The 26999-nt window shown below is 48.1% G+C and overlaps 1 protein-coding gene across 5 annotated transcripts in view; it reads right to left on the bottom strand.

Annotated features, from left to right (window-relative positions):
• FAM168A (family with sequence similarity 168 member A) overlaps nucleotides 1-26999 on the bottom strand; it is a 362690-nt gene that overhangs the window by 32304 nt on the left and 303387 nt on the right. For 4 of the 5 annotated variants that reach the window (XM_077840133.1, XM_077840205.1, XM_077840361.1 and 1 more), the window contains exons 4-7: nucleotides 24500-24580; nucleotides 15872-15898; nucleotides 5428-5553; nucleotides 4444-4482 (exon numbers count right to left, since the gene is read on the bottom strand). In XM_077840133.1, coding sequence (XP_077696259.1) covers nucleotides 4444-4482; nucleotides 5428-5553; nucleotides 15872-15898; nucleotides 24500-24580 — 273 coding nt within the window. The remainder of the gene's footprint in view (nucleotides 1-4443; nucleotides 4483-5427; nucleotides 5554-15871; nucleotides 15899-24499; nucleotides 24581-26999) is intronic. The other variant, XM_077840283.1, reaches the window with a different exon arrangement.

Below are 26999 nucleotides of genomic sequence, written 5' to 3'. Positions count from 1 at the left end.
TTCCATTGACCTGGCACCATCTACACTGGGTGTTAGGTCGGTTTAACTCGGTCTCCCAAGGGTCTGGAGAGAAGTAGCCATGCCGATGTAACTTTTCAGTGTAGACCAGCCCTCAGTCATCAGGGCCCATTCAATTCTCAGCCCTGGTCTACACTACAAACTTACGTCTGTATAATCACCCCCCTGAGTGACGCAGTTATACTGATCTAAACCCCCATGGAGAGAGTGCTATGGGAATGGGAGAATTTCCCTTGTTGACACAGCTACCTCCTCTCAAGGAGGTGGAGTGCCTCGGCCAACAGGAGAAGCTCTCTCGTCAGTGCAGGCAGCATCTTCACTAAGTGCTACAGCGATGAAGCATCGCCACTGCAGCGCTGAGAGCGTAGCCAGGCCTCAGTCTTTGCTGACACGACCATTAAAGGTGCTAATTGTGACACTCTGAGGTCAGGTCTACACTACAGACCTGCACCAGTATAACTACATTGCTCAGCCAGAGACAACTCGTGCCTGCTGATACGAGGGGGTGGGGGGGGAGAAACGACACAAGGTAAAGAGGGGGCACAGGTCTGCCCCACCTCCCTGGGCCAGGGCAGCCAATCCTGCAGGCTCCTGGGGGGCTGAGGCCACAGAAGTGGGGAGCTCATGCTTCTGGGCTGGGCCTGGCCCCAGGGGACTCTCAGCACCACAATGTCTCCCCAGAGATCCCATACCCTCACGGACACCTCAGCAGGGGGAAGGACATGGGTAATGCCCCAAACTCAGGCTGAGCAGAGGCCAGAGAACTTGCTCCTGGCACCCCCTCCAGCGACCCCCACATCCTGCGCCTGGCCTGGGGCTGCCGCACTCTCCCCGACAGAGTTACCTGCGGGCAGAGGGCTCTGTCCTTCTCCTGCTGTACCTCCCCCTCTGGCACGTTTTTGGCTTTTTCCGCCCCTGTCCCTGGCAGATGGGCTCGGGCAGGGAGTGGAGTGGGCAGGATGGACCCTCTTCTCACACTAGCTGAGAATGGCCACTCAGGGTCACTGCCTCTGTGCCTGCGAGAGCCTGGCTGGGGGAGGTGGCGGTGGCCCGCCCCCTCCACTCCCCACCCAGGCTCAACTGCGGGGGACAGGGGCGGAGTAAGCCAGAACTCCTCCCCACCACCACGTTTCTGGCTCGCTTGGTCCCACTTCCTGGCAGCCAGGCCCAGGTTGGGAGCGGAGGGGGTGGGCCACCGCCGCCTCCTCAGCCAGGCTGTCTCTCAGGCAGCTGCTGCACTGCACAGAGGCAGCAACCCAAAGCGGCCACCCTAGGGTTGTCAACTTGATAATATTTAAAAAACGGGCACTCAGGCAGGAGTGCCGGAACCTCCACTGCCCCGCCTCTCCCCCGAGGGCCTGCCCCTGTCCACTCCTCTTCCCACCTCCCCACTGTCGCTTACTGTTTTTCCCCTCACACCCCTCCTGCCCAGGTCAGGAGGGATTCGCCTGCAGAGTCAAGGCTGGGAGCTGCAGCCTGCCTGCCAGGCAGGAGGCAGCCCCGTCTGAATAGGTGATGACCCAGCGGCTCCCTGCCTCCCTGCAGTAACCGTACTTTGGGTGTCCACTCAGTAGATCTGACCGGATATTGCCAGGTTCCCTTTTTGACTGAACTTTCCAGTCGAGAACGGGCACGTGGCCACCTTAGGCCACCCTCACCCAGTATGAGAAGTGGCTCTGTCCCGGGCCCGGCTACCAGGGAGAGGGGCCGAGCAAGCCAGAAACATGTCGGGCGGGAGGCGCAGCAGGAGGAGAACAGCTCAGCACTCGCAGAAATCTGGGGATGCACATGACCCCATGTCTCCCCCCCCACGCGTCACCTCTGCGCTCCTGTGTGAAAAATCCACATCCCTGAGTGACGTTAGTTGTACCGACCTAATCCCCAGTGTAGACAGCTCTACGCTGATGGGCGAGCTTCTCCCCTCCACACAGCTGCTGCATCTTATGGAGGTGGATTAACTATGCTGAGAGGACAGCTCTCTCCCATCGGCGTAGAGCATCTTCATTAAAGAGCTACAGCAGCGCAGTGGTGCGGATGCAGCATTTTAAGAGTAGACATGCCCTGAGTAAGTTTCCCAGACCTGAAGAAGAACTCTGTGTAAGCTAGAAAGCTTGTCTCTCTCATCAACAGAAGCTCTCCAATAAAAGATATAACCTCACCACCAAGTCTCTCTAATATCCTGGGACCAACATGGCTACAACACTGCTAATATTATACAAATTGTGGGGTGTCACTTACCCTCTAGGAAGTGGACTGAAACAACCCATTCATTTCACACAGACAATCTAACAGCCTAAAGGAAGAACCTCCTGTGTTTCCATAGCAAATGCCCTCCATCTTAAAAGTGCCAAGAGCAAGCAGTGCTGGCTTTTACAATAAAGTGGGCCACTTTCCATGTAGCTAATGTTTTAGTTCTGCATCTAGCATCACAATTAAGGATCACAGACATTGACCTACCAAATGCTGCCAGGTCATGGTTAGCCTAGCAATGGGAACTAAACTAAAACTTAGCCTAGCAATGGGAACTAAACTAAAACTGGGGAAGTGAGATTGAAAAAAGCTTTAAAGTGATATTGCTAAATGCGTAATCATTTAAAAGCACAATTAAAGCAACGACCTTTCCATTCACCTCCACATTCACATTCACCACATCAGTGGAAGGGGCAGGAACTGCTATTTTAAAGGCTGGTAGAATTCTTTAAGTACACAGCAAATCCATTTACAAAGGTTTTACTCAACAACCCCATTCTCCTCCACAATAGCATTCTCTCTGCTTTTGGCCTATATTCTTTTCATCAGTTTAACAAAGACCTACTAGATTGTGATTAGTTGGCATCAGATCTCATTCCTGATTAAATTTATATGTGGATTTACAGGAAGTAGAAATGCTAAGTGTTGCATGTTTTTACTGCTATGATCTGTAATAACTCAAACTTGCCAGAGTTTCAGGATTCCTGATTCACTGATAATTTAGCTGTTATTTCAAAATAAAAAATAGATGACACAGTACTCTAGACAGATGTAATCTAAATCTGATGTATTTATTAATTGGAAAAAATTAAAACAGAACAATTTGTTCTAGATTGTGGATTAAAATCTTTAATCAAGTTTTAATGACGCAAGATGTTTGAGAGTTCTAGAAACAGAGTTTAGAACAGTGTTAATTTTAAAGCCTAATTGTGATCATTTTAAAGCCTAATTGTGATAATTGGGGGAGGCTAGCCCCTTGCCCCGCCTCTTCCGGCTGAGGCCACACCCCTGCTCTGCTCTCAGCCCCCCGTGGCCCCAGTCGGGTTGTGTGGGGGGGGAGGGGGAAAGAGGGGTTGAGAACTCGGTTCGGGCCACGGGGGATGAAGGGGGGCTGAGAGCTCAGCCCTGGCCTGGGTCGAGCTCTCAGCCAGGACTGCAGCAGAGACCTGGCTGGAGCTCTGAGCTAGGAGCCATTCCCCAATTCCACCCTTTCTCCTGCAGCCCTACCCCATTCCGCCCACAGCCCCGTCCCCATTCTGCCCCTTCCACTGCGGCCCCGCCCCCTTCTCGCTTCTCTCCCCCCTCCCCCCCACTGCTGTGGCCCCAAGACCGGAAAAGCTCTGTGCCCCTGCTGCAGCCCTGGGGTTGTGGGAGGTGGAGATTTCTGGGCCTCAAATCCAGCACTGCCCTCTCGTCCAGCAGTGCGAGGTTTGGGGAGGCTTAGCCTCCCCCAGCCTCCATTACACCACCTATGGATTTAACTATTAGCATCTTCTTGGGATGAATAAGGAAGTTTATTTATCCTTTAGTGTGTTTGGCTGCAGGCTGAGATTTTCGAAGACGACCTCTGTGTAAGCAAAATAGCTTGTCTCTAGCACCAACAGAAGTTGGTCCAGTAAAAGATATTACCTCACCCAGCTTCTCTCTCTAATATCCTGGGACCAACATGGCTGCAACACTGCTAAAAGCAGTACAGGCCACTTAGTCATCCATCTTCCATTATGATTAGTGGAAGATGTGCGGCTAAATCCCCTCTACCCTGTAAATCTCAAACTTGTAGATTCTGCGGTACTACAGTGCATTGAATAGCAGACACATTTTTTCATATTAACTTTTAGACTGATAGAAAAAAATCCTAAACAGGCAGAATTTTCCATATCTGAGGATTTCTGTTGCTCCTACCTAAATAATATTTCACAGACAGATGTTGGGTTATCACCAAATAGAAAAACCAGATGTATTCACTACTGTCCTTCTATATCAGTACAGAGCTGTGCAGCCACTTCAGAGGTAAAGAGCAGTGACTTTTGGGGGCTGATTGTGGACCACGTATGGCTTGCATTTAAAATGGCAATTGTTGCATGAGCTTTTAGTATGCACAGTATAACTTTAAAATTGCCTAGTTAATTAAAGGATTTGCACTGGAACAAAGGTACCCTCGTGACAAATACATACATTGACCGTAGTTGAAGTGTGTAGTGGAAAACTGTTGCCCTGCAAGTTGAAACAAAACAAAACAGGAAACTTATCAACAGAAGGATACATAGCCATCAGTTGGGGTATTGTGATAACTGGGGCTTAGTAAGCCTAACAGCGGGAAAGTCGATGGGAAAGTCCTACTGAGAGTTTCACTGGAATCCCTGGAAAATCATCTTTATTTTGGGATTACCAGCTTCTGTTGCCTTCTTGAATGAAAGATGAAGTGACCCTCTCTTCTCCTGGATTCCGCTCTACACAAACTATTTTGCTTAATTACTGTGTGTATATGCATGTGTTCTGTTGCTTATTACCAAAGTAGAATTCATTATTTGACCAGAGAGATTCCAAGTACAGTAATCTGGCCAAACCTGTACTAAATAGATTTCTGCACATTAAAGAGGAGGGGCATCATACACTAAAGTATTTATATAATATCTGAAAATGATTTCAATTTTTCTCAGTGATCAAGGATACAATTTAAACATAGAGGCTTTCCTACTCAACCCCATATTTATCTCTTTTTAATTAACACAAGTAGGCGCAAATATTTTCCTTCTTGGCATATTTTTTATGGATGCAAATTTATTTGGGGCAGTGATATTTAGCTTGTCTTCAGGACAAGAAGGCATTCAGAGATTAGTAGGATTTAAGTCCAGAAGGGACCATTATGATCACCTTAATGTGACCCCCTGCTATAGAATTTCAGCCAATAATTCCTGCAGTGGAAGGGAATTGTTCTTCCCAACTACGTATGTAAATGCTATTGAGCCCAGTATTATTAATAATCATTTACTTCTTTTGGCTCCCAATACCCAAAGCAGCCTTAACAGACACAAAGTTAACCAACACATTGCCAACAGACCAAATGTCCCACATAAACCCCCAAGCCACTGGAGAGAGAGAGGAGTTAAACAGAAGCAAAACAACAAAGCAAAACCCCAGAGGAAAAGATGTATTTACTGAATGCTGCAGATGAAGCTTGGTAAGTTCTGTTCTCAGTCCCAGTGTCCACTGGGAGGTGAAAGGTACCCTCTGTGGCACAAGAGGAGGATGTCTGTGGCCAGGCCTGCTTCATCAGAAGTGTAGCTTGAGTGAAGACAGAAGAAAAGGTGTTATACAGCAACGAACAGTGGAATGTCAATGACAGTGACAACACGGTATCCCTTTCTTGATAGTGAAATTAAAACTGTCACTTTTTTAAAGGAAAAAAACCCCAGGAATTTCATATCATGATTTGTCACGTTTCCTGAGGCTAAAGGATACGGAAAACCAGAAAATTACCTATCAAGGATTGATGGTCTCTTAAGGAGAGAGCATGGAAGTAGTTTTTTGGGCTGGGGGGTGGGGGTGGGGGTGAAGGAGGACGGGCAGGCCTCTGCAAACTGCCAGGCAAGGAATTTGCTGCCCACATCCCCATACACAGCCCCATTGGCCTGACTGGAGCTGCCTGCCTCCCCAAATATAGAAGTCAAACTATGCCTATGGGTGAGAGACCTACACAGATCTACATATTAGGCATATGGTCTGCAGGGATAATCCCAGGGATTTTCAAGGCAGCATCAGCAGGCTAAGGCCGTATATATAGCCCCCAGCCACCCTCTTCTTTTTGAGCAATACTGACAATATGTATCTAGAAAGCATCAGACTCCAGCTCTCGAGAAGAGGTGCGGGAGAGAATGTGAACTCATGTGAGAGGACTGCCAGGGCTGAGGAGAAGGCCAGTCTGCAGATAAAGGACGGATTGGGAGTCAGTAGAGCTAAGTTTTATGCCTGGCTTTGGCACTACTTCCTGTGTGACCTCACACAAGTCACAACTGCTCCGTGCTTCAGTTTCCTCATCTGTAAAATGGAAAGGTTAATTCTCGCCTACCTCACAGCTAGTGATTCATAGTGTTAGCCAGACGCTCATACGGCAGGTGCTGTGGAGTATGAGATAGAATTAATTGTGCCTATCAGAAGGTAGAAGGGATTGGCAGTTCCTCAGTACCCTGTTTAGACTGGCTTTGGTTATAGAACAGATTATGCCCTTTGGAAACAGGGTTCAGTTCAAACAATAGCTTTTGGTAGATCACCTTGTAACTTGGAAGGTAATCATAGAATATCAGGGTTGGAAGGGACCTCAGGAGGTCATCTAGTCCAACCCCCTGCTCAAAAGCAGGACCCATCCCCAATTAAATCATCCCAGCCAGGGCTTTGTCAAGCCTGACCTTAAAAACTTCTAAGGAAGGAGATTCCACCACCTCCCTAGGCAACGCATTCCAGTGTTTCACCACCCTCCTAGTGAAAAAGTTTTTCCTAATATCCAACCTAAACCTCCCCCATTGCAACTTGAGACCATTACTCCTTGTCCTGTCCTCCTCCACCACTGAGAACAGTGTAGAACCATCCTCTCTGGAACTACCTCTCAGGTAGTTGAAAGCAGCTATCAAATCCCCCCTCATTCTTCTCTTCTGCAGACTAAACAATCCCAGTTCCCGCAGCCTCTCCTCATAAGTCATGTGTTCCAGACCCCTAATAATTTTTGTTGCCCTTCGCTGGACTCTCTCCAATTTATCCACATCCTTCTTGTAGTGTGGGGCCCAAAACTGGACACAGTACTCCAGATGAGGCCTCACCAATGTCGAATAGAGGGGGACGATCACATCCCTCGATCTGCTCACTATGCCCCTACTTATACATCCCAAAATGCCATTGGCCTTCTTGGCAACAAGGGCACACTGCTGGCTCATATCCAGCTTCTCGTCCACTGTCACCTCTAGGTCCTTTTCCGCAGAACTGCTGCCTAGCCATTCGGTCCCTAGTCTGTAGCTGTGCAGTGGGTTCTTCCGTCCTAAGTGCAGGACCCTGCACTTATCCTTATTGAACCTCATCAGATTTCTTTTGGCCCAATCCTCCAATTTGTCTAGGTCCCTCTGTATCCTATCCCTGCCCTCCAGCATATCTACCACTCCTCCCAGTTTAGATCATCATCGTCCGTACAAAGTCAAAGTCAGAAGAGTTGCAAAACCCCCAAAACAGATCAAAGCTTGAGGCACTGCATGATTCGGGAGGGGTGATGATGTTTGGTTAATATGGCTGTCTTGAAGCTCTTGAGTGGAAACCCCCTAAGGTTGCCTGCCATCACTGATACACCTCTAACAAAACGAGCTTTTATGACCTTCAAGTAACAGACTCCAAAAACACTGAGAAAAAACCACAAATCCACTTAGACATGGTTCTTAGACACCAGAGAACTAACAGTTATGTCTCTGATTATAAGAAACAAATAGTTGGATTGACTTTGACTTTCAAGAGTGGCATTACCACTCCAGACAGAGCTCCTGAGAGCTATTCAGATCTTCTCCATGGAGCATGGCCTTACTGGGATTTGTATGAAAGGCAGAGAAAATACTGGCAAAATATGGACAGCTTATCATGCCAATACAAGTGTTATTGAATTGAACTGAAAATTGAAAGACAAAAATTCAGAACACTTTGGAAAGAATTTCCATGTTCATTTTTTTCATGTGTTTGTATCTACTTAGGACCCAAAGTCTTTGTTCTCAGATGAAAACAGGGCTTTGGAGCGGAGCCCGGAGCTGGAGCGCAGAGCAGCTCCGGAGCAGTGGAGCTGCAGGTTTTTGCCTGGAGCTGGAGTGGAGCCGGAGCACAGCTCCAAAGCCCTGCATGAAAAGGACATTAGAAAACATGCAAAGCAAGCTGATAAGGACTACCACTGGCTTTGATCTTAAAGAGTCTTTTATACTGCAATCAAGTGCATTGTCAACTGTGACAAAAAGGCAGTCACTAAACCAGGGGCTTTCTGGCAGCACATCAAGAACAGCGAGGTCAGCTCATCAATACGAAAGCTTCCTGCAAGCTGAGCTCTGCAGTAGGTACATGCTGTACCCTGAGCTTGTTATTCAAAGGTTTAACAGGTCTCCTTTTTCTTTGACAGTATGGAGCCCTCAAATTTTTTTGTTGCATATTAGCAGTGGTGAGCATTGGTTTGCTAGAACCGGTTGTTAAATTTAGAAGCCCTTTTAGAACCGGTTGTTCCGCGAGGGACAACCGGTTCTAAAAGGGCTTCTAAATTTAACCGGCCAAAAGTGGCGCCTTAGGCGCCGACTACATGGGTGCTCCAGCCCTGGAGCACCCAAGGGGAAAATTTAGTGGGTGCAGAGCACCCATCTGCAGCTCCCCTCCCCACCCCTGGCTCACCTCTGCTCCGCCTCCTCTCCTGAATGCGCCGCCCCGCTCTGCTTCTCCGCCCCCCACCCCAGGCTTCCTGTGAATCAGCTGTTTGCACGGGAAGCTGGGGCAGGCTGAGAAGCAGGCTGCGGCTTCCCACTCAGGCCGCGGCTTCCCACTCAGGCCCAGGGGGGCGGAGGTGAGCTGGGGGGGGTGGGGTGAGGAGGGCCGCCCACGCCGCAGCAGGTAACCCGGGGGTGGGGGTGCAGGGGAACTGCTCCCCACCCCAGCTCATCTCCGCCACCCTTGGCCTGAGCGGGAAGCTGCCGCCTGCTTCTCAGCCCTCCCTGGCTTCCCGCCGAACAGCTGATTCGCGGGAAGCCAGGGGAGGGGGCGGAGAAGCGGAGCGGGGCAGTAGGTTCAGGGGAGGAGGAGGAGTGGAGGTAAGGTGAGCTGGGGCCGGGCGTGGGGAGCTGCTGGTGGGTGCTCTGCACCCACCAAATTTTCCCCGTGGGTGCTCCAGCCCCGGAGCACCCAGTGAGTCGGCGCCTAAGGCTCCACTTTTGATGTGATCAGTGGGGGGAGCGGCTGCTCCCCCTGCTCCCCCCCAGCTACGCTCTCCCGCCCCTACGAGCCAGAGGGACCTGCTGGATGCTTCCTGGGAGCTGCCCCAGGTAAGCACTGCTGGGACTCCCCACCTCGCCCCCCAGCAGGTGCCTCTGGCTCTCAGGGGTGGGCTGGGCACCCACCACGGTGGCCCACAAGACCCTCCTGCCCGGTTCTGGGGGCAGTCAGGGGACAAGGGAGGGGCGTGGATTGGGTTGGGGGGGGCAGCAAGGAACGCGGGGGGTTGGATGGGGCAGGAGTCCCGGGGGGCGGGGGTGGGCAACGACCCCCTCGTGGGGTGAGGAAGGAACCCGTTGTTAAGATTTTGGCAGCTCATCACTGCATATTAGTATTAAACACTGATACCTACTGTCCAATACTCACCCTTCTGGGCCCAGTGTAAATTTGGGTACCATACAATTCATGGGTAGCCAGTTAAATTGGGCATTTTGGCTGGCATTTTCAAAGGGGCCTGAGGGAGTGCCCAATTCCCAGCTTAACTGCTTTAGGGCCTTTGAAAATACCAACTTGCTCACACCTCATATTCTAGTAGAGGGTGGGTCAGTACTAGAACTTGCTGCAAATGAGTTATAGAAACTGGAACTCTCTAAGTCAGACAGCACAATAGAGGGCTTCCAATATTTAGGAAGTTTGAATTGTTACAAATGTCCTCCATTTAATTCTTATTTAAAAAAATCCACAAAAACAAACAATTTTTGTGAATTCCTTGTTAGGTGCTAGGATGACTTGACACACCAGTTATGGACCAAACTATTTGATCCGCCTCATTTCAGGGGCCAAGGTGTGTGAGAAAAACATGCTCTGGATCCAAGTAATCAGAGCTGGTGAGACTGGAAATCCAGTGTGATCAGCTACGACCTTGTCCATCATCAGTGGAACAAGTCAGTGGACACAAGAACTGCGTCTCCTACAGTCGGCTATTGTCTCCATTGCCAAAGTTCCCTTTCTGTCTTCTCATATAGAACACTGGGAGTTTCCTATGTGGGCTTGTAGTGAAGAAAGAAATTTGGATTCTGATCCCTCCCATACTTGAAGATCTGATCGCTGTGTCGTGAGCCTTTAACCATTCCTGAGTGCTTGTGAGGGACTGAGGATTTCCATATCTATTGCTTATTCCTGCATGGCACACAGCAGTGTGAATGTCATATTAGAGACTGCCTAATGCCCGATGTTAAAGGTTACAAAATCCCTTTTGTTGACTGTTTGCACTTACACTTTTATTCTCCAGACCTGAAGACTGCTCTCATCTCCAAGACCCTGACATGTTATCTGCATTTCTGGAAAGACCAATTATCTTAGGGGTAGAATCAAATCCTTGTGGGTGACCCCCCCCCCAGCCCCTGGCCAGTTTCAATGGATTAATGGTTCAAATTATTTGGATTGAGCAGTTTGGAAGTTTGCATCTTGGCCTTGTGCAGTTTGTTCTTAAATCACTAACCCTCACAGAATACATGGCTTAGAGCAGAGGTGGGCAAACTACGGTCCGCGGGATTGTCCAGCCCAGCCCCTGAGCTCCTGGCCTGGGAGGCTAGCCTCCGGCCCTCCCCTGCTGTCCCCCCGCCCCCTCAGCCACGCTGCTGCACGGGCAGCGCTCTGGGCGGTGGGCCTGTGCACTGATGGAGGGCAAAACGGCAGCATGTCTGTCTCAAGTGTGGCTCCCAGACATGCTGCTCTGAGCGGCATGGTAAGGGGGCCAGGGGGTCGGATAAGGAGCAGAGGGTCCTGGGGGGCAGTCAGGGAGCAGGGGGCGGTTGGACAGGGGGTGGAGTCCTGGGGGGGTGGTTAGGGGCGGGGGTCCCAGGAGGGGGCGGTCGGGATACAGGGAACAGGGGGCAGTTGGATAGGGCAGAGGTTCTGAGGGGGAGAAGTCAGGGGATGGGGAGGTTAGATAGGGGGCAGTTAGGTGTGGGGGTCCTGGGAGGGGCGGTCAGGGGACAAGGAGCAGGGGGCGGGGTTGGATGGGTTGGGGGTTCTGAGGGTGGCGAGAAATGGGAGGGGGCAGAGGCCAGGCTGTTTGGGGAGGCACAGCCTTCCCTATCTGGCCCTCCATACACTTTTTCATCCCAATGTGGACCTCGGGCCAAAAAGTTTGCCTACCCCTGGCTTAGAGCTACACAAAATGTGAATTTCAGGATGCATCTAAGAACAGAAATAGCTTATGGTCCTTTGAAACAGCTACACAGCATGGATGGTACAAATACAGTTCTCTCGTACGCAGATGTCAGAGCTAACATCCAGGTTCTGTAAGCAGAGATACCATGGAAGGCTAGCGGTTGTAAACTACCCTCCAGATGTCAGGTCAGGCACTCTTCCACCACACGAGGTATTGTCTGAGACAAATACAGTTCAGATGATTTAACATAGTTCTTCACCTGGTTATCACCAGTATCTGCTGGATTTGTTTTAGCCTCATTCCAAGACTATTAACTGACAAGGAAAAGCTTTCACTTTTATCCATCTCTAACAGGGGCCCTCTGAATTCCAATTGTTGAGACTGGACAAGTAATTTGAGCTGAACCTAATAGCTACAGCACTGCAATGATGGGTACTCATGTCCTGACTCCTTGATCATCAACTATATTTAAGGGAACATGTGCTCCAGACAACATGACTACATGATGATAACACATGGAAAGCCAAAGAGGCAAAACTCTCAACTAGAAGTGTACATGTGCATGTATGGAGCCAATATCATTAATAAGAGCACACAACCGATCCTTAGATTAAAGAAAGTGGAACTAAGCATTTAAATATGTGATGGAATATATCCTTTCCTCGGTCTCCATTTATTCATGACCTGGCATCTTGCAAAGAATGCCTGGAATGTGGAGCCAGGTTTGGGATAGTCTTACTGTAGGTACTTATGTAGTCACCATCAATGTAGTATCTGAGCACCTCACAATCTTTAATGTATTTATCTTCAAACACTCTTGTGAAGTGGGGCAGAGCTGTTATCCCCATTGCACAGATGGGGAATTGAGGCACAGAGAGGCTAAGTGACTTGCCCAATGTCATACAGGAAGTCCTTGGCAGAGCTGGGAATTGAACATGGATTTGTGAAAGCATTAGCTAGAATCCTAACCCCTAGCCTATCCTCCTTCTCAAGCACATGTGATCTATGAGTGGGGAGGGAGGGGGCATATGCAGGATACTTTATCTTTACATCTTTACAGAACAGAAATTATCTTGATGAAGCAACCAGAAATGGGAAATGGGTGGGGAGAGGGAAGATAACGTACAAACTCCATATCATGAAATGAAAAACAGATAAACCTAATTTCCTGGGTTGATTTTCTGCCAAATGAGAGCATCCAAGTAATGGATGGCCTGCGTTATTCTCTACTGCATTATTAATAGGTAGAGTTAAGGCAGAAACCATGTTCAGTGTGGATAAATGTGTGTCCTACTTACAGGAAAATAAAATGGATGTTTGAAAAAAAAAAATCACAGAAAGACAGAAGGCCTAAAGGGGAATATGCATTAGGTTTAACGCAGAGATCCTCTAACTCTGGAAAGAGAATGATATCCTTTAAAAATATCACTCATCTCTTAATAATTAGCATGCTTCATTTCTTTATAGCACGGGATTCTAAGCACACGCATTTTGTGTATGGGAAAGGAAAGGTTATAGCGAAATTGCCTGGCAGCCAGACTCGCATAAGCTTTATCAATATTTGACATGCTGGAGTTCTGTATTGATCTTTCAACCTGCCTTGTCTCTTTCATTCTAAGATATTGAAAGCTCTAAAACAAAGTCACACACAACAAGGAGTTGGCGTAAGCTAGAAATGTATTTTTGCACTGGTGAGGGAAGGTTTCTGAATCCCAGCAGAATGAGATATACATTCACCCGCCTGATGCCAGGTTTTGTTGCTTCATTGGATGTAAATCAGGTCTGCAGAGAATGCAATGGCTGGTGGCTAACTATCTCTTGGAAAGGTTTGGTGCAAAATAAATCAATAGAGACACCGTAGCACTCTCTTCTTTTAAACTACATTTCACTTGAAAACTTGCAACTATTCAGTCTATAAATGACACATAGAGAGGGAGAGAGACCTATTGATGCCAGCTAAGCTTTGCTTTTGTTTTTCTAATGAGAGTCAAGCCTGGACGAAAGTGGCAGGATTGAGAGGATTTCGGATTCGGGGGCTCTCCCAAAATTCCCTCCATGTTTCATTAAGCCCCTCTGGTGCTGGAAGTCAGGAGGTCTGTGATGCTAACTCCTCTAGCCTGGCTTTGAAAATTGGTGTCTGGTGTCGCTTTAGGCTGTTTGAGCATTTCGAGTCTGTCAGTGCCAAGAAGGTTGAAAAAAAACTCACTTTCCTCTGCCAGTTCCATCTTCAGCATTACAGTTCTTTTAGGAACCAGCTAATATCTTGTACTAGCAACCTTTCTAAAGAACCCCTATGGAAGATGATGGTATCTACTCCTGTCACCTTCCTCTGTGGAGTCATTAGGAGCACTGTTTTGTTATTGTATAAATAGTCTGGAATAGATCAGGGATTGTAATTAAATGTCAAATGGATTTGACAAGAAATAATGGAGGCTGGTGACTCCTCCGAGTGAAATCTGAGCAGCTGCGTTCCATGGACTCAGCCTGTCTCACTGTGCTGGGGGACTACCAAGGACAGAAGCGGATTGTCTCTAAGCAGCAAGTTTCTGCCAGTTTCACGCCGCGGAGCTTGGAGAGAGTACAGAGTTGGTCGCCCGATCAACAGGCCTGGAGGCCCACGCTCTTTGTTTGCAGCATGAGCTGCAACACTGCAGTTTTGCTCCGCTGCTAACATGCACCAGCTCCCTCTACGGCAAAGGGAGGAGGTCAGTCTCCCTGGTCCATTTAGTGTTTGGCCTCGGCTGAGCTGCCACTGTGGGCCAAAGAAGTTGGGCGGGGGGTGGCTTTCACCAGTGGCTTGCCCTTAGCTCTCTTCTATGCTCAGGCCCAGCAGCCAATCAGGAGCTCTTCTTAGCTCCCCCTGTCCCTACTAGGGTTGCCACCTTTCTAATCGCACACAACCAAACACCCTAGCCCTGTCCCTTCCCCGAGGCCACACCCCCTTCCCCACCCCACCCCTTCCCCGAGGCCTTGCCCCCTGCTCACTACATTCCCTCTCCCTCGGTGGCTCGCTCTTCCCCACCCTTACTCGCTTTCACTGGGCTGGGGCAGAGGGCTGGGGTGTGTGGGCTCTAACTGGGGGTGCGGGCTTTGGGGTGGGGCCGAGGATGAGGGGTTTGGGGTGCAGGAGGGGGTTCCAGGCTGGGGGGTGGGGCCGAGGGATTTGGAGTGTGGGAGGGCATGGTAGGTTGAGGCACGGGGTTGGAATATGGGAGGGGGTGAAGGCTCCGGTTAGGGGTGTGGGCTCTGGGGTGGAGCCGTGGATGAGGGGTTCAGGGTGTGGGAGTGGACTCTGGGCTGGGGCAGGAAGGTAAGGGCTCTGGCTGGGGCCGGGGATGAGGGGTTTGGGGTGTAGGACAGGGCTCTGGGTTTGGGGGGGCTCAGAGCTGGGGCAGGACGTTGGGGGGCAGGAGGTTGGGGGCTCTGACTGGGAGTGGGGCCGGGGATAAGGGGTTCGGGGTGTAGGACGGGGCTCCAGGTTTTGGGGGTCTCAGAGCTGGGACAGGAGGTTGGGGCGTGGGCTTACCTCGGGCTGCTCCCGGTCAGCGGTGCAAAGGCAGGCTTCCTGCTTGCCCTGGCTTCACGCTGTGCCCTGGAAGTGGCCCGCAGGTCCAGCTCCTAGGCACGGGGGGCAGGAAGCTCCGCGCACTGCTCTTGCCCGCAGGCACTGTCATAGCTCGAGGTGGGGGCAGAGTGCGGAGCTCCCACCTGCTGGCCGCTTCCAGGGTGCAGTGCAAAGACAGGACAGGTAGGTACTAGGCTGCCTTAGCCCCACAGCACCGTTGATTGCACTTTTAACGGCCCGGTCGGCGGTGCTCCTCTCTAGGATGGGATGGGACAGGACCCTGAGGCCTCTAGCAGAGGGCCTCTGGGCCTAGTCCACCCCATCACAGAGCCACTTACTCATTTCTCAGTCTATGTCTACACAGCAGCCAGGAGCAGACAAATGCTTCCCAGCGTGGGCAGACAAATGCGCTCGCTCAACGGTAAAAAGAGCAGCGTGGCCGCAGCAGCACTATTAGCGTCTTGGCCTAACCACCCAAGGGGGCGGGTGCATTTGTGTTCGGACCACAAGACTAAGCCACTGTCCGTGCCACCATGGCCGCATTGCTGTGTTTAGCACACCAGCTTGAGGAGAGCTAGCACGTGTGTCTGTCCCCACTGGAAAGCACGCTCCCAGAGCCCCAGCTGCTGTGTAGACATGCCCTGAGAGGCTACTGAACAGGCAGCAGAAAGTAATTTGGTCCCTACTGACCAAATATGAAAGGTGCTCTGTCCTCTGAGCCATCCAGTCTTTCTAGTAGCAACCTTTTTTTGCATTTCATAAAAAGCAGCTTTTAATCATGAATACGTATCCCAGCATGCCGTAAGGGATCACTGGTGAAAGACACTCTCTCCCTCAGGCTGAGTTTACCCCCTCCATATCAGTTCTACACATTTATCATGTTACACATTCATAAGCTTAACATAGACGAGGATAAACAGTTCTCCTACCATTAGCTGAATGCAGGAGTTGAAACTCTGTTGAATAAAAATTATTTGTTTTAAATGATCACTAAGGATTTGTGCCAATATGTACACAGCATATAGTATGCTACACAAATATGTTTCCCAGTAAAACCAGTTTGCCTGTAAACTGGACAGAATTGAGAACAGTAGTTCTGGAGTCTGAAAATGTACAGTACTGCCTTCCACAGCAAGGTAGCTGAAGTCTTAACATCTAAAACAACCCACATGTACATTTTAAAATTGGTTTATATTTTCAAAATTACAACTCTTTAAATAAAGTTGAGTCTCCTCTGCTATACACACATTTATAGTGGGTTGCATGAACCTTGACAGCATGTTCCTTTCAGCAGTTTGATTATTTCCAGCCTGCTCTATGACAGAAACTGATTCAATTTGAGTAAAAGCTCCTTGTATCGATACAGACCACTGGTTTTAACTCAACCACTGAACCACAGTATTACTTAAATTCAATTCCATTTAACACAGTGGAGAACATTCCTCACTCTGTCACATACTGTATATCCATGGATGGAATACTATAGAAAGCTCCTTTTGTACTAGTTTTTTCTTAAAAATCTTCATGTTTCTGTTTTAATTGTATGTTGGCTATAATGAAGTGACTGCTAACAAAGGGCCCACTCTGCAAGGTGCTGAAGGCCTCCTAACTTCAGTGGGAGTGACTAAATCCCAAAGGAGGGCTTTGGCTAAAAAAAAATATTCCCAATGAGCTTTTGGACCAGTTAATTTAGCCACCTACTCCCATTCTAGCGGATCTTGACGATGCAGGATTGGACCTTAAAGAGGATCACTCACAAAAATAGAGAGGGACTTTGAGAAAGCTAGCTGCATAGAAAAGCCCTAGAAATTCAGGAGATGTCAAATATGCCTAGGAGTTAAAGTAAGGATACCTATACAACTTAACTCTGCCCCATATGAGGATGTTGTAGGATGCAGTTTTATTCACAGGACCACGCACTATTTCTCAAATAACATATCACACATTTTTTCCCTACAACCTTAGAAATGCACACACAACATCTCATACTACTCTGTACTAAGCTCTGTATACCTGTCTGAGTCCAGGAGAGTTATTTGTACACAAGACACAGAATGAGTGAGCCCAAGGTTCAGTGCTGTGCCCCATACAAGGTAAGCCTTCAAAGGCAGTTTAAAAACCTTGTATGATATTATTGTATTTATTTGAAAAATATCATAAGAGAAATTGGAAGAATTAGTTCAGAGGAAGAGGAGAGAAAGGTACACAAAATGATGAATGGCATGGAGAAGATTAGCCAGGCTCTCCTAGTTTACCTTTCACATAATGCAAGAACAAGGAGATGGTTAATGAAATTGGAACGCAACAAATAATAAAATGATAAAAGAATTTTTTTTGCACAATGCTTAATTAATCTGGGGAACTCCCTGCCACAAAGCATGACTGATTATAATTCAGCAAGATTCCAAGAGAGATGAGGTATGTATACTGATAAGGAGCACCTGGCAGAGTGGGGCAAGCTCCTGCGGCCTGACCCCACTCCCTGGCAGAAGCGCCGGGTGGGCAGGCAAAGCGGGATCAGGGCACAGGGGCACCCATTTTTCAGGGCCCCCCAGTTGGCCAGGGTACCTGGGCACGGCCCCGTTGGCCCAGTGGCTAATCATCACCGATGGCAGTGTGTAGCGACATGTACCATACACACTGCAGACAGTGATGTGCACTGTAGACGTAGCCTAAGAAGCTTAAGAGAAAACTGTGCTCAGCCACATGTAGATATCCTGGTGAATCAGTCTTTAACTGGGGATTTCTTTCTTTCTTCTTATTAAATGCACCTAGAAACTTTTTCATAAGTGAGGCAAAATAATGTTTTGCAGTGGATGTAATTTGAGAGTCAGATGTGGAGCTGATTTATTTCTGAACTACTGTCAGTTTGATAAGCAATTTGGGAGCACTAGTTTGACAGCAGCTGATTGTTAAATCCCCTTCTACGAATGAATTATAAGAATCGGTTAGAAGTCATTAAAGAGAAGAAACGAGTCTGACTTCACCTGCACTGTCTGGTAGGAGATACATAAAGGAGGTGTCAGACTTTTTGTTCTTGGTTAAAATTTCCAAAAGCGCCTGAGTCCCATTTTGAAATGAGGCTTTGGCTCCAAAGAGCCAGGCTCCTATGTGCCAAAATCACTTTTGAAAATGTGACTTAGTTATTTCAACACTTTTGAAAATTTAACCCTTAGTGCCTACAAAATCCTTCTCTCTCCTCCACAGCTGCTGTGGAGTATGTAGGAAGGGATGGTGCCAGGCACTGTTGCCATTCTGTTATTCATGTCATAAAGATAAGGCACTCTGCTATCACAGTAGGAGAACCTGAAGAGAACAGTTTAGGAGAGTTTGTTGTTAGAGTACTACGCAAATCCGTGCAGAATATGGTTAAATCTACTGGCTCCAAGCACTCCCCCCCCGCATGAGTAAAGAATGTTTGGGACAAATATTTATATGCCTTTACAGGGACGCACGTTGCTGTTGGACCCAGAAGCTCGCAACATGCATGGAGGACCAGAAACCTCAGAATTGGCCACAGTAACTGAGGGATCAATATAGGCCTGGTGTGATGTGAGCGGAGGTCTGTCAGAAGTTGAGGAATGTAGTAGCTTCTCTGAGATGGGGGACTAGGATAATCAAGAATTAAATTACAGCAATTACTTTAACAACAAGAACTTCGGCCAGGACTTCTGGATTTCCCCCTTAGAATCTAGTGGCGATTGTTTCGTTTTTTTGTAGTATGTGCTGAGCATTCTTGGCTCCAGTTTACCAAAAGGGGTGCTGGACTGTTATCTCTGGATGTTTGAGTGTTTGGTTACCACCAGCATTACAGAGCTTAATAAGCAGTGTCAGAAAGATTAAGAGGCTCGTGCTTTGAGTGCTTGCTTTTCCTGATCTGAGAATATATCTTACAAATTCCCACACCAGATCAAACCAGTGGGCCATTTAATTTGACATCTTGTCTCTGACAAAGGTCTGTTCTGGATGCTTCAGAAGAAGGTGACAGAGCTCTTGTAACTGTCAAATATTAGATAACCTGTCCCTAACCCCTAACAGTCAGTGGCTGGCTTATGTGCTGACGTATTAAGATGTACATCCATCCTTTATGTTTTGGTCCCTTCTAACGTAAAGTGTAGATGTTCTCATTATCAGTATACATACCTCATCTCTCTTGGAATCTTGCTGAACTCCTATCCTCAATTATGCTTTGTGGCATGGAGTTCCCCAGGTTAACTAAGCATTGTGCAAAACAATTTCCTTTATCATTTTACTACTTGTTTCTTTTCAGTTTCATTGGTTTTCTCCTCATTCCTGCATTTGTAAAAGGTAAAATAGGAGACCCTGGTTAATCTTGTCTGTACCCTTCATCATTTTATATACCTTTTTCGCCTCTCTCCTTGAACTGCAGTCCTAATCTTTCCAATTTCTCTTCCTGGGCTATTTTTAAAACAAATGCAATATAATATCATACAAGTTTTTAAACAACCTTTGAAGATGCATCGTGTACATGGCACAGCACAGAGCCTTTGGCTCATTCACTCCACATCTTGCATACGAATAACGCTCCTCGACTCTGTGTGCTCCGCAGAGAATAGTACACAGAACTATGAGATGTTACATGTGCTTTTTTAAGGTTGTTGGAGCCTTTCCAGAACCCTGCTGCCAGACTCTTTCCCCACTGCTGGACTGCTTCCCTCTGGCGGGGTATGACTCCAGCAGCAGAGGTGCAGTGGGACATTACACCGCTAAAAACCACTGTACAGATGGGAGAAGCACTGCTTGGGCAGGGAGGGTGCGTACCCAGGTACATATCCACGGGCAGTGGTGAGCTGGAGCCGGTTCACACTGGTTCGCTAGAACTGGTTGTTAAATTTAGAAGCCCTTTTAGAACCGGTTGTCCAAGGGGATAACTGGTTCTAAAAGGGCTTCTGAATTTAACAACTGGCCAAAAGTGGCGCCCTAGGTGCCGACTCCGTGGGTGCTCCGGGGCTGGAGCACCCACGGGGAAAATTTGCTGGGTGCAGAACACCCACTGGCAGCTTCCCGCCCCACGCCTGGCCCCAGCTCACCTCCGCTCCGCCTCCTCCCCTGCATGTGCCGCCCCACTCTGCTTCTCCGCCCCCCCGGCTTCCTGTGAATCAGCTGTTCGCGCAGGAAGCCTGGGAGGGCTGAGAAGCAGGCGGCTGCTTCGCGCTCAGGCCCAGGGAGGCAGAGGTGAGCTGGGGCGGGGGGCGCGAGGAGGGCCACACGCGCTGCAGCAGGTAACCCGGGGGGCGCGCAGGGGAACCGCTCCCTGCCCCAGCTCACTTCCGCCACCCTGGGCCTGAGTGCAAAGCCGCCGTTTGCTTCTCAGCCCTCCCCAGCTTCCCGCCGAACAGCTGATTCGCGGGAAGTGGGGGCAGAGAAGCAGAGTGGGGCGGTGCGTTCAGGGGCGGAGGCAGAGCGGAGGTGAGCTGGGGCCGGGTGCGGAGCTGCAGTTGGGTGCTCTGCACCCACCAAATTTTCCCCGTGGGTGCTCCAGCCCCAGAGCACCCATGGAGTCAGCGCCTAAGACGCCACTTTTGATGTGATCAGTGGGGGGAGCGGCCGCTGCCCCTGCTCCCCCCCCCAGTACCCTTCCCTGCCCCTAGGAGCCAGAGGGACCTGCCAGATGCTTCCTGGGAGCTGTCCCAGGTAAGCACTGCTGGGACTCCCCACTTCACCCCCTGGCAGGTCCCTCTGGCTCTTAGGGGCAGGGTGGGCACCCACTACGGTGGCCCACGAGACCCTCCTGCCCAGTTCTGGGGGCAATCAGGGGACAGGGGAAAGGGGTGGATGAGACAAGGGTCCAGGGAGGCCCATGAAGGAACGCGGGGGGTTGGATGGAGCAGGAGTCCCCAGGGGGCGGGGATGGGCCACAACCCCCTTGTGGGGTGAGGAGGGAACCGGTTGTTAAGATTTTGGCAGCTCATCACTGTCCACAGGGGTCACTACTCGCCTAAGTAGTGCCTCACCATCCACACTTTGCTAACTATATCCATGCTAGGGGGACATATAGTGTATATTCTCTATATGATACCCAAAGGAGTGTGCAGTGTAGATGAACCTTTAAATGCCTGTCCCCCTTTGCCAAAATCCATCAGTTAGTCCATTCACCCATTATTCGATGCTGCTTCTCTCTCTCCTGGGTCTGTTCTTAGTTTCTTTCTCCTTATATATGTTAGTAACTTGATCCCCTTTCCACTGGGTTTTATTAATTGCACAGCACACATGTGGATAATCAGCACAGGCTGAATTCCAAAAGGTTGGTTAACCAGTTTGAAGTATGCCAGCAGCTCTCCAAAACCCACAAACAGGACAGAAGGTTTCAATTATTGGCTCCAACCATAACTTCCTACAACTGAATGAATCAAAGCCTGAAGTCTTCCTCCTGGGTAAAAAGTCCTCTTTGTCCCATGTCTCTGACACTGCCATCACTCTCCTTAATGCTGCTCTGAAGGTCTGAAATCTTGGCATCATTCTCGACTGTAAACATCCTTTTTCCTCCCGTATTTCCCCTGAGGTGGTGTGCCTGGAAGGTGGCCAGAACTTGTCCATATCTTGCACCTGCCTCTGCTAAAGCTTCTCTTCCGCTTTAACTCCTTTGCTGCTGAATGCACCAGCATCTCCATGTGATATTTTCATTTGTAGGGCCCTACCAAATTCATGGATGTGAAAAATGCGTCATGGGCCATGAAATCTCATCTCCACCGTGAAATCTGGTCTTTTGTGTGCTTTAATCCTATACTCTACAGATTTCCCAGGGGAGACCAGAGTTTCTCAAACTGGGGGTCCTCACCTAAAATATGGTTGCAGGGGAGTTGCAAGGTTAGATTAGGGGGGTCATGGTATTGCCACCCTTACTTCTGCACTGCCTTCTGAGCTGGGTGGCTGGAAAGCGGTGGCGGCTGGCCAGGCGCCCAGCTCTGAAGGCACCACTGCCAGCAGAAGCGCAAAAGTAAGGGTGGCAACGGGCGGCTGGAGAGTGGCAGCTGCTGGCTGGGGCACCAGCTCTGAAGGCAGCCACACAGAAGTAAGGGTTGCAATACCATACCAGGCCATCCTCACTTCTGCGCAGCTGCTGGCGAGCTGGGCTCCTGGCCAACGGCTGCCACTCTCTGGATGCCTAGCTCTGAAGGCAGCGCCGTCGCCAGCAGCAGTGCAGACGTAAGGGTGGTAAAACCACAACCCCCCTAAAATAACCTTGCAACCCTCCCACTACCCTCTTTTGGGTCAGGACCCAACAGTTACAACATTGTGAAATTTCAGATTTAAATACCTGAAATCACGAAATTTACGATTTTAAAAACCCTATGGCCACGAAATTGACCAAAATGGACCCTGAATTTGGTAGGCACCTACTCATTTGGCAGCAAGCTTTTAAGTGCTGATGTTCAACTGGAATGAGAGCACTTGAGAAGGGGGACACGCACAGATACGCAGCTGGGTCATCAATTCCCATCTAGGCTACTGCACAGTAGATCACTTCCCTCCAGCTTCACACACACGATCCTCCTGGGGCTCCAAGGTGCAGAGCTTTCCTCGTTCTCTCCTTGACTGCTCCTTGAATGTCTGTATCAGAGACTCCACATACTCCTTCTCTTTTTGCTTGGGGCTGCAGAATGCAACTGCTAATTTTATTAGCCTCCCTTTGGAATAAGTGAAATTCCTCTACTCAGTATAGATGAGGACGACCTCAAAATCTACCTCAGGGTCCTATACATTTAAATCCTGACTATGTGCACCATTTTCTTAAACTGACCTCCTTATCCCGGCTATCTAACACCCTTATCTGACACTGGTAATAAACCTGAAGAATATCATCCCAGATGTCCTCTTCTGAAGGGTTACCTCTCAACCTTCAAATTTACTAGAGACAATCTCTTTACCAAACTTCCCTGGGTCTCTGTCTGTCATAAGTATCTAGTACACTAGGTATATCCTATAATTGTCACTAGGAAAGCTGGTTGAAAATTTTCCAGCACAATGCTTTTCTGCTGGAAAATGGAACTGAAAAACCCAGGGTTTATAACAAACAGTCCCTTCCTCCCCACATACACTCCAGGTCCCTCCTTTCCCCTCCCCATCTCCAATGCCCCCAACTCCAGTTCCTTGCTTTCATCCCCATCTATCCACTTCTCCCCTTTGTGTCACTGCTTCTTTTGCCACCGCCATTCCCCATGCCCCCAATTGCCTCCAGGTCATTACCATCCCACCCCCTTACTACTTCCCCCCACCCCAGATCCCTGCTTCCACCACCACCAAACACCACTCCTCCCTGTCCTCACCAGGTCCCTATTTGCTGGCTTCTCCCCCACTTCCTCCCCACTTCTTCTTGCTTCTTGTTTCTCCCATGGCCACTACCCCATCCCTCTAGTCCCTGTGCTTCTTCACCCCTCCCTGCCAATATCCCTGTAAGAACAACCTTGTGGCTTAAAAAGCAACAGGTAATAAGTTATATACTTCAAAAACACTGTGGTTACAAAAGGAGATATTGCATCTTTTTATGCTATGTACTGTTTAAATTACATTGTATACGAAGCAAAAAATAAACAAGGGCCATATCCTGAAGCCCTTATTTAGCCTCTGATTCTGCCATCCTCAGTCATATTGAGTAGTACCTTACTCAACAAGTAGGTCCCCTGAAGTCTAAGAGCCTGCTCATAGTGTAAGGAACTAGTCAACGTGAGTAAAGGTTTTTATTTGTTCTACCTGAGGCCCTGATTCAGAAAAGCTTTTAAGCATATGCTTAAATTTAAGCACATACTTAAGTGATTTCTTGAATAGGGACACTTTCCTGAATTGGGGTCTAAAGGAAATTTTCTACGGGCTCCAAGGAGAATATAGCTTGAGTAAGGACTTCCAGGTTTGGGCTCAAAATGCATGAAACGCAAGTGGTTTGCTTAGGCAAGAAAATTACTTTAGAATATTCAAAATGAATCACCAATGGAACCTCGCTAATTTGCACTGATGATGTGCAGGAACAATTTATTGTGAATTACTGAATTTTGCCAATTATTGATTAAGTGCCCACACAGAAAAGGAAGGATAATCCATTACAACAGGTTCTGTGTTCACCTATATGACAATGCAGTTCTGTTTTAATTCTTTATAATGATACTTTTGATAACTTTCTAGAGAAGAAGGATGGTCCAGCGATTGGGGCACTAGCTGAGGGCTTGGGAGACCAGGGTTCAATTCCTTGCTCTGCCGTAGACTTCCTGTGACCTTGGGCAAGTCACTTCCTTAGTTCCCCATAATAATAGCACTGCCCTGCCTCACAGGGGGATTGTGAGGATCAATACACTAAAGATTGTGTGGGAGCTCAGATGCTGTGGTGAGGGGTCCACAGACATATCTATGACAGGGATTGGGAAACATGTGGTGACATATTTTGTGAAGTAATGGGAGAGTTTACTATAGCCTCTGTACTATTTGCTGAAAAACATGGAGACAGCAGGGTTCCGTGTGCTAGTTAACCAACGGCAAATGAGTGAGACTCTCCTGTATCCTTAACCATGTCATGAACTGTTTCCAGAATGAAAAGTTATTTTTACCTGGGGCATAGCCAGGGCTGCTGGTTGGATACATATTCGGATTGTAGGCAGGGGCTGCTGTGGGATACCCAGTTGGATAACCTGCAATGAGAAGGACAGAGAAAATACACTTCTGTCAATAAGAGTAAGGAGAAAAGAGAGCACCCTAGGAGAAAAAAAAAATCTGTCTGAACACAAGGATGATTGGCACAATTGAGATATAAAGCTGAACATATATTATCAGATGGGCAGGAAACGTAGAGAGCACAGAACAGTATAAGTTTTCCCTTGTCATCTGCAACTATTCCCCTGGAAACTGAAGGCGAATAACCGGCATGTTAAAGAACACAGGAATATTCAACGTATTCTGTAGAAAACTACCTGCTCTGTAGAACACAACTACTCCTACTAAGCTGCTTGCAGTGCCATATTAACGTGATGTATTAGTCTGAATGAACTCACAATTAAATTTCAAGATTGGAGTACACACGTTTTATTAAGTCTTCATTTTGCTAAATAGACAATCACTGAATTTAAAAACAAATATCAAACTAGCAAGTTATGCTACTGCTTCTTTATGATCCAATCCTGTTTAGTCCTACTCCCACTGGGAATTGAGAGAGCTCTACATCTCACAGCAAAGGCTCAGCACTTTATTCAATTGGGCCCTTCCTCACCATCAGCAGAGTTTCTATAAGCCAGATTCCCTTGTTATGGAAAAGCTAGAAACATTGCATGAAAGTACTACAGCTCTTGGGACCACTCATCACTTGTACCCAATTATCTGCCAGCCACCTAGAAAATGACAAGCAAAACAATTTGTACCATTTGGAACTAACAGGTAAGGCAAAGGGTTTTAATAGTCATTTTAACAAAGGCTACAAATGATCCTTCTTCAAACAGCTATGGACACATAAGTCCCAGTGAATTCAGAGGAAAATCATTTTTAAAACTAAAAGCCCTGTTTTTCAACCTTTGCTCACATAAGCAGTGCAACTGAAGTCAACAGGACCCTAACCTCTCCTAAAAAGCATCATTTACTGGACACCTGAACATCATGCTGTCATGTGCTTTCAGAAACATATGCATACATACACAATGCACATACCCAGCAGCACGCTTTTCTCAATACACTACCATGTTATTGTATGTTCCCCTCTTCTTGCTGGAGTTCAGCCTGTGGGGGATTGGTTGGTTTGTTTGGCTTTTTTAAAACCAGCACAATTTTTGGTCCATTTCACAGACTGAATACTTAATTCCAACTCAGTTACATTCTTTCTAGCTAAACCCCTCATGTAGGTTCAACAGCCCGACAGGTTCACTTCCTGCTGTACAGTGGTGGAGTGTGCTATTGAACAACTGTTGCCCATTATCTATCCAGGTACTTATTATAATGGTCCTCATCCCAGGGAAGGAACTGTTCTGTGGAGGACAAAGTGAATCCTAGGCAGTTTCCTATGTTGAACTGACAAGGACCATCTTCCTGTAACCAGCACGTCCCGGAGAGGAGCAGTTAGTAAAAGACCACAAACTGATTTTTTCCCCCTCTTTTAAACAAGACCAAGATTGGTCTTTACCCACCCCCGATCTTCCCTCACTGTTAAAGAATCACTTCATCCTACACTGCTTGCACAGCCATGCTTTCACATACCCAATGTCCAAGCTTGCACTCTAACTTGATTTCCAAAGCGTGGCATCCAGCACCAAGCCTAGTGCTACAAAGATTTTTTTTTAACATTAATTTGAATAAATTTAATTCAACAGTCATGACCACTGTACTGGAATAAATTACTGTATGTTCTACCCTTTCATTTTCATCAGTATTACATTTGGCTTCTAAATCAGGTTAATTAAAAATTGCTATCATTAATGCTGAGGTTTAACAGATTCCCCCTCCCCCCTATATAAAACCATGTCGTTGATGTGTTTGGGAATATACAGGATTTTAGCAATCAAGCAGCTCGTAGGAAAGTTATTTATAGATTCAGTGATTGCACACAGAACCCTAATGAGGAAGCAGTCAAATCAGAAATACAGAAATATCCACACTTAGTTTCACATTTATTAGAAGATTCATTTTCTTTTTCTGAAGTACCTCCCGCCCACCCGAAATGATGTCCATATTGCCACAGCCTGTTTGTCGCTAGTTTTCAGGATATAACACACATCCATTGCACTGGACCCCTGGAACCATGTGCAGAGAGCCCAGGCTGCACAGAAGGGAGAGAGAGTGCCACCTCTGCAGCACTGATCCCTTTTCCCCCTGTGACGAAGTGGGAATGTTCCTAATGTTTTCTCTGAACACTGTGTGCGTGCCTCAGTTTCCCCTATGTATTGCTTAAATATCTGGCTGGTGGGATAAGAGTGTGTGATCATTGCAGAGACCCCTAGAGGGTAGGTGAGAGTACATCAACACCCTGTGACCTAGCAACTGATAGCCAGCCAGCCAGCCAGCCCGCCCGCCCCCCACATCCTCCCCAAGGTGTTGGGAACAAAGAGATCAGGTGACCTTTTGCCCGGG

Source organism: Eretmochelys imbricata, chromosome 1 (genome assembly GCF_965152235.1).
Source record: "Eretmochelys imbricata isolate rEreImb1 chromosome 1, rEreImb1.hap1, whole genome shotgun sequence".
Classification (NCBI taxonomy): domain Eukaryota; kingdom Metazoa; phylum Chordata; order Testudines; family Cheloniidae; genus Eretmochelys; species Eretmochelys imbricata.
The sequence above is the reverse complement of the archived record's forward strand: the minus strand, read 5'-3'. Positions and strand labels throughout refer to the sequence as shown.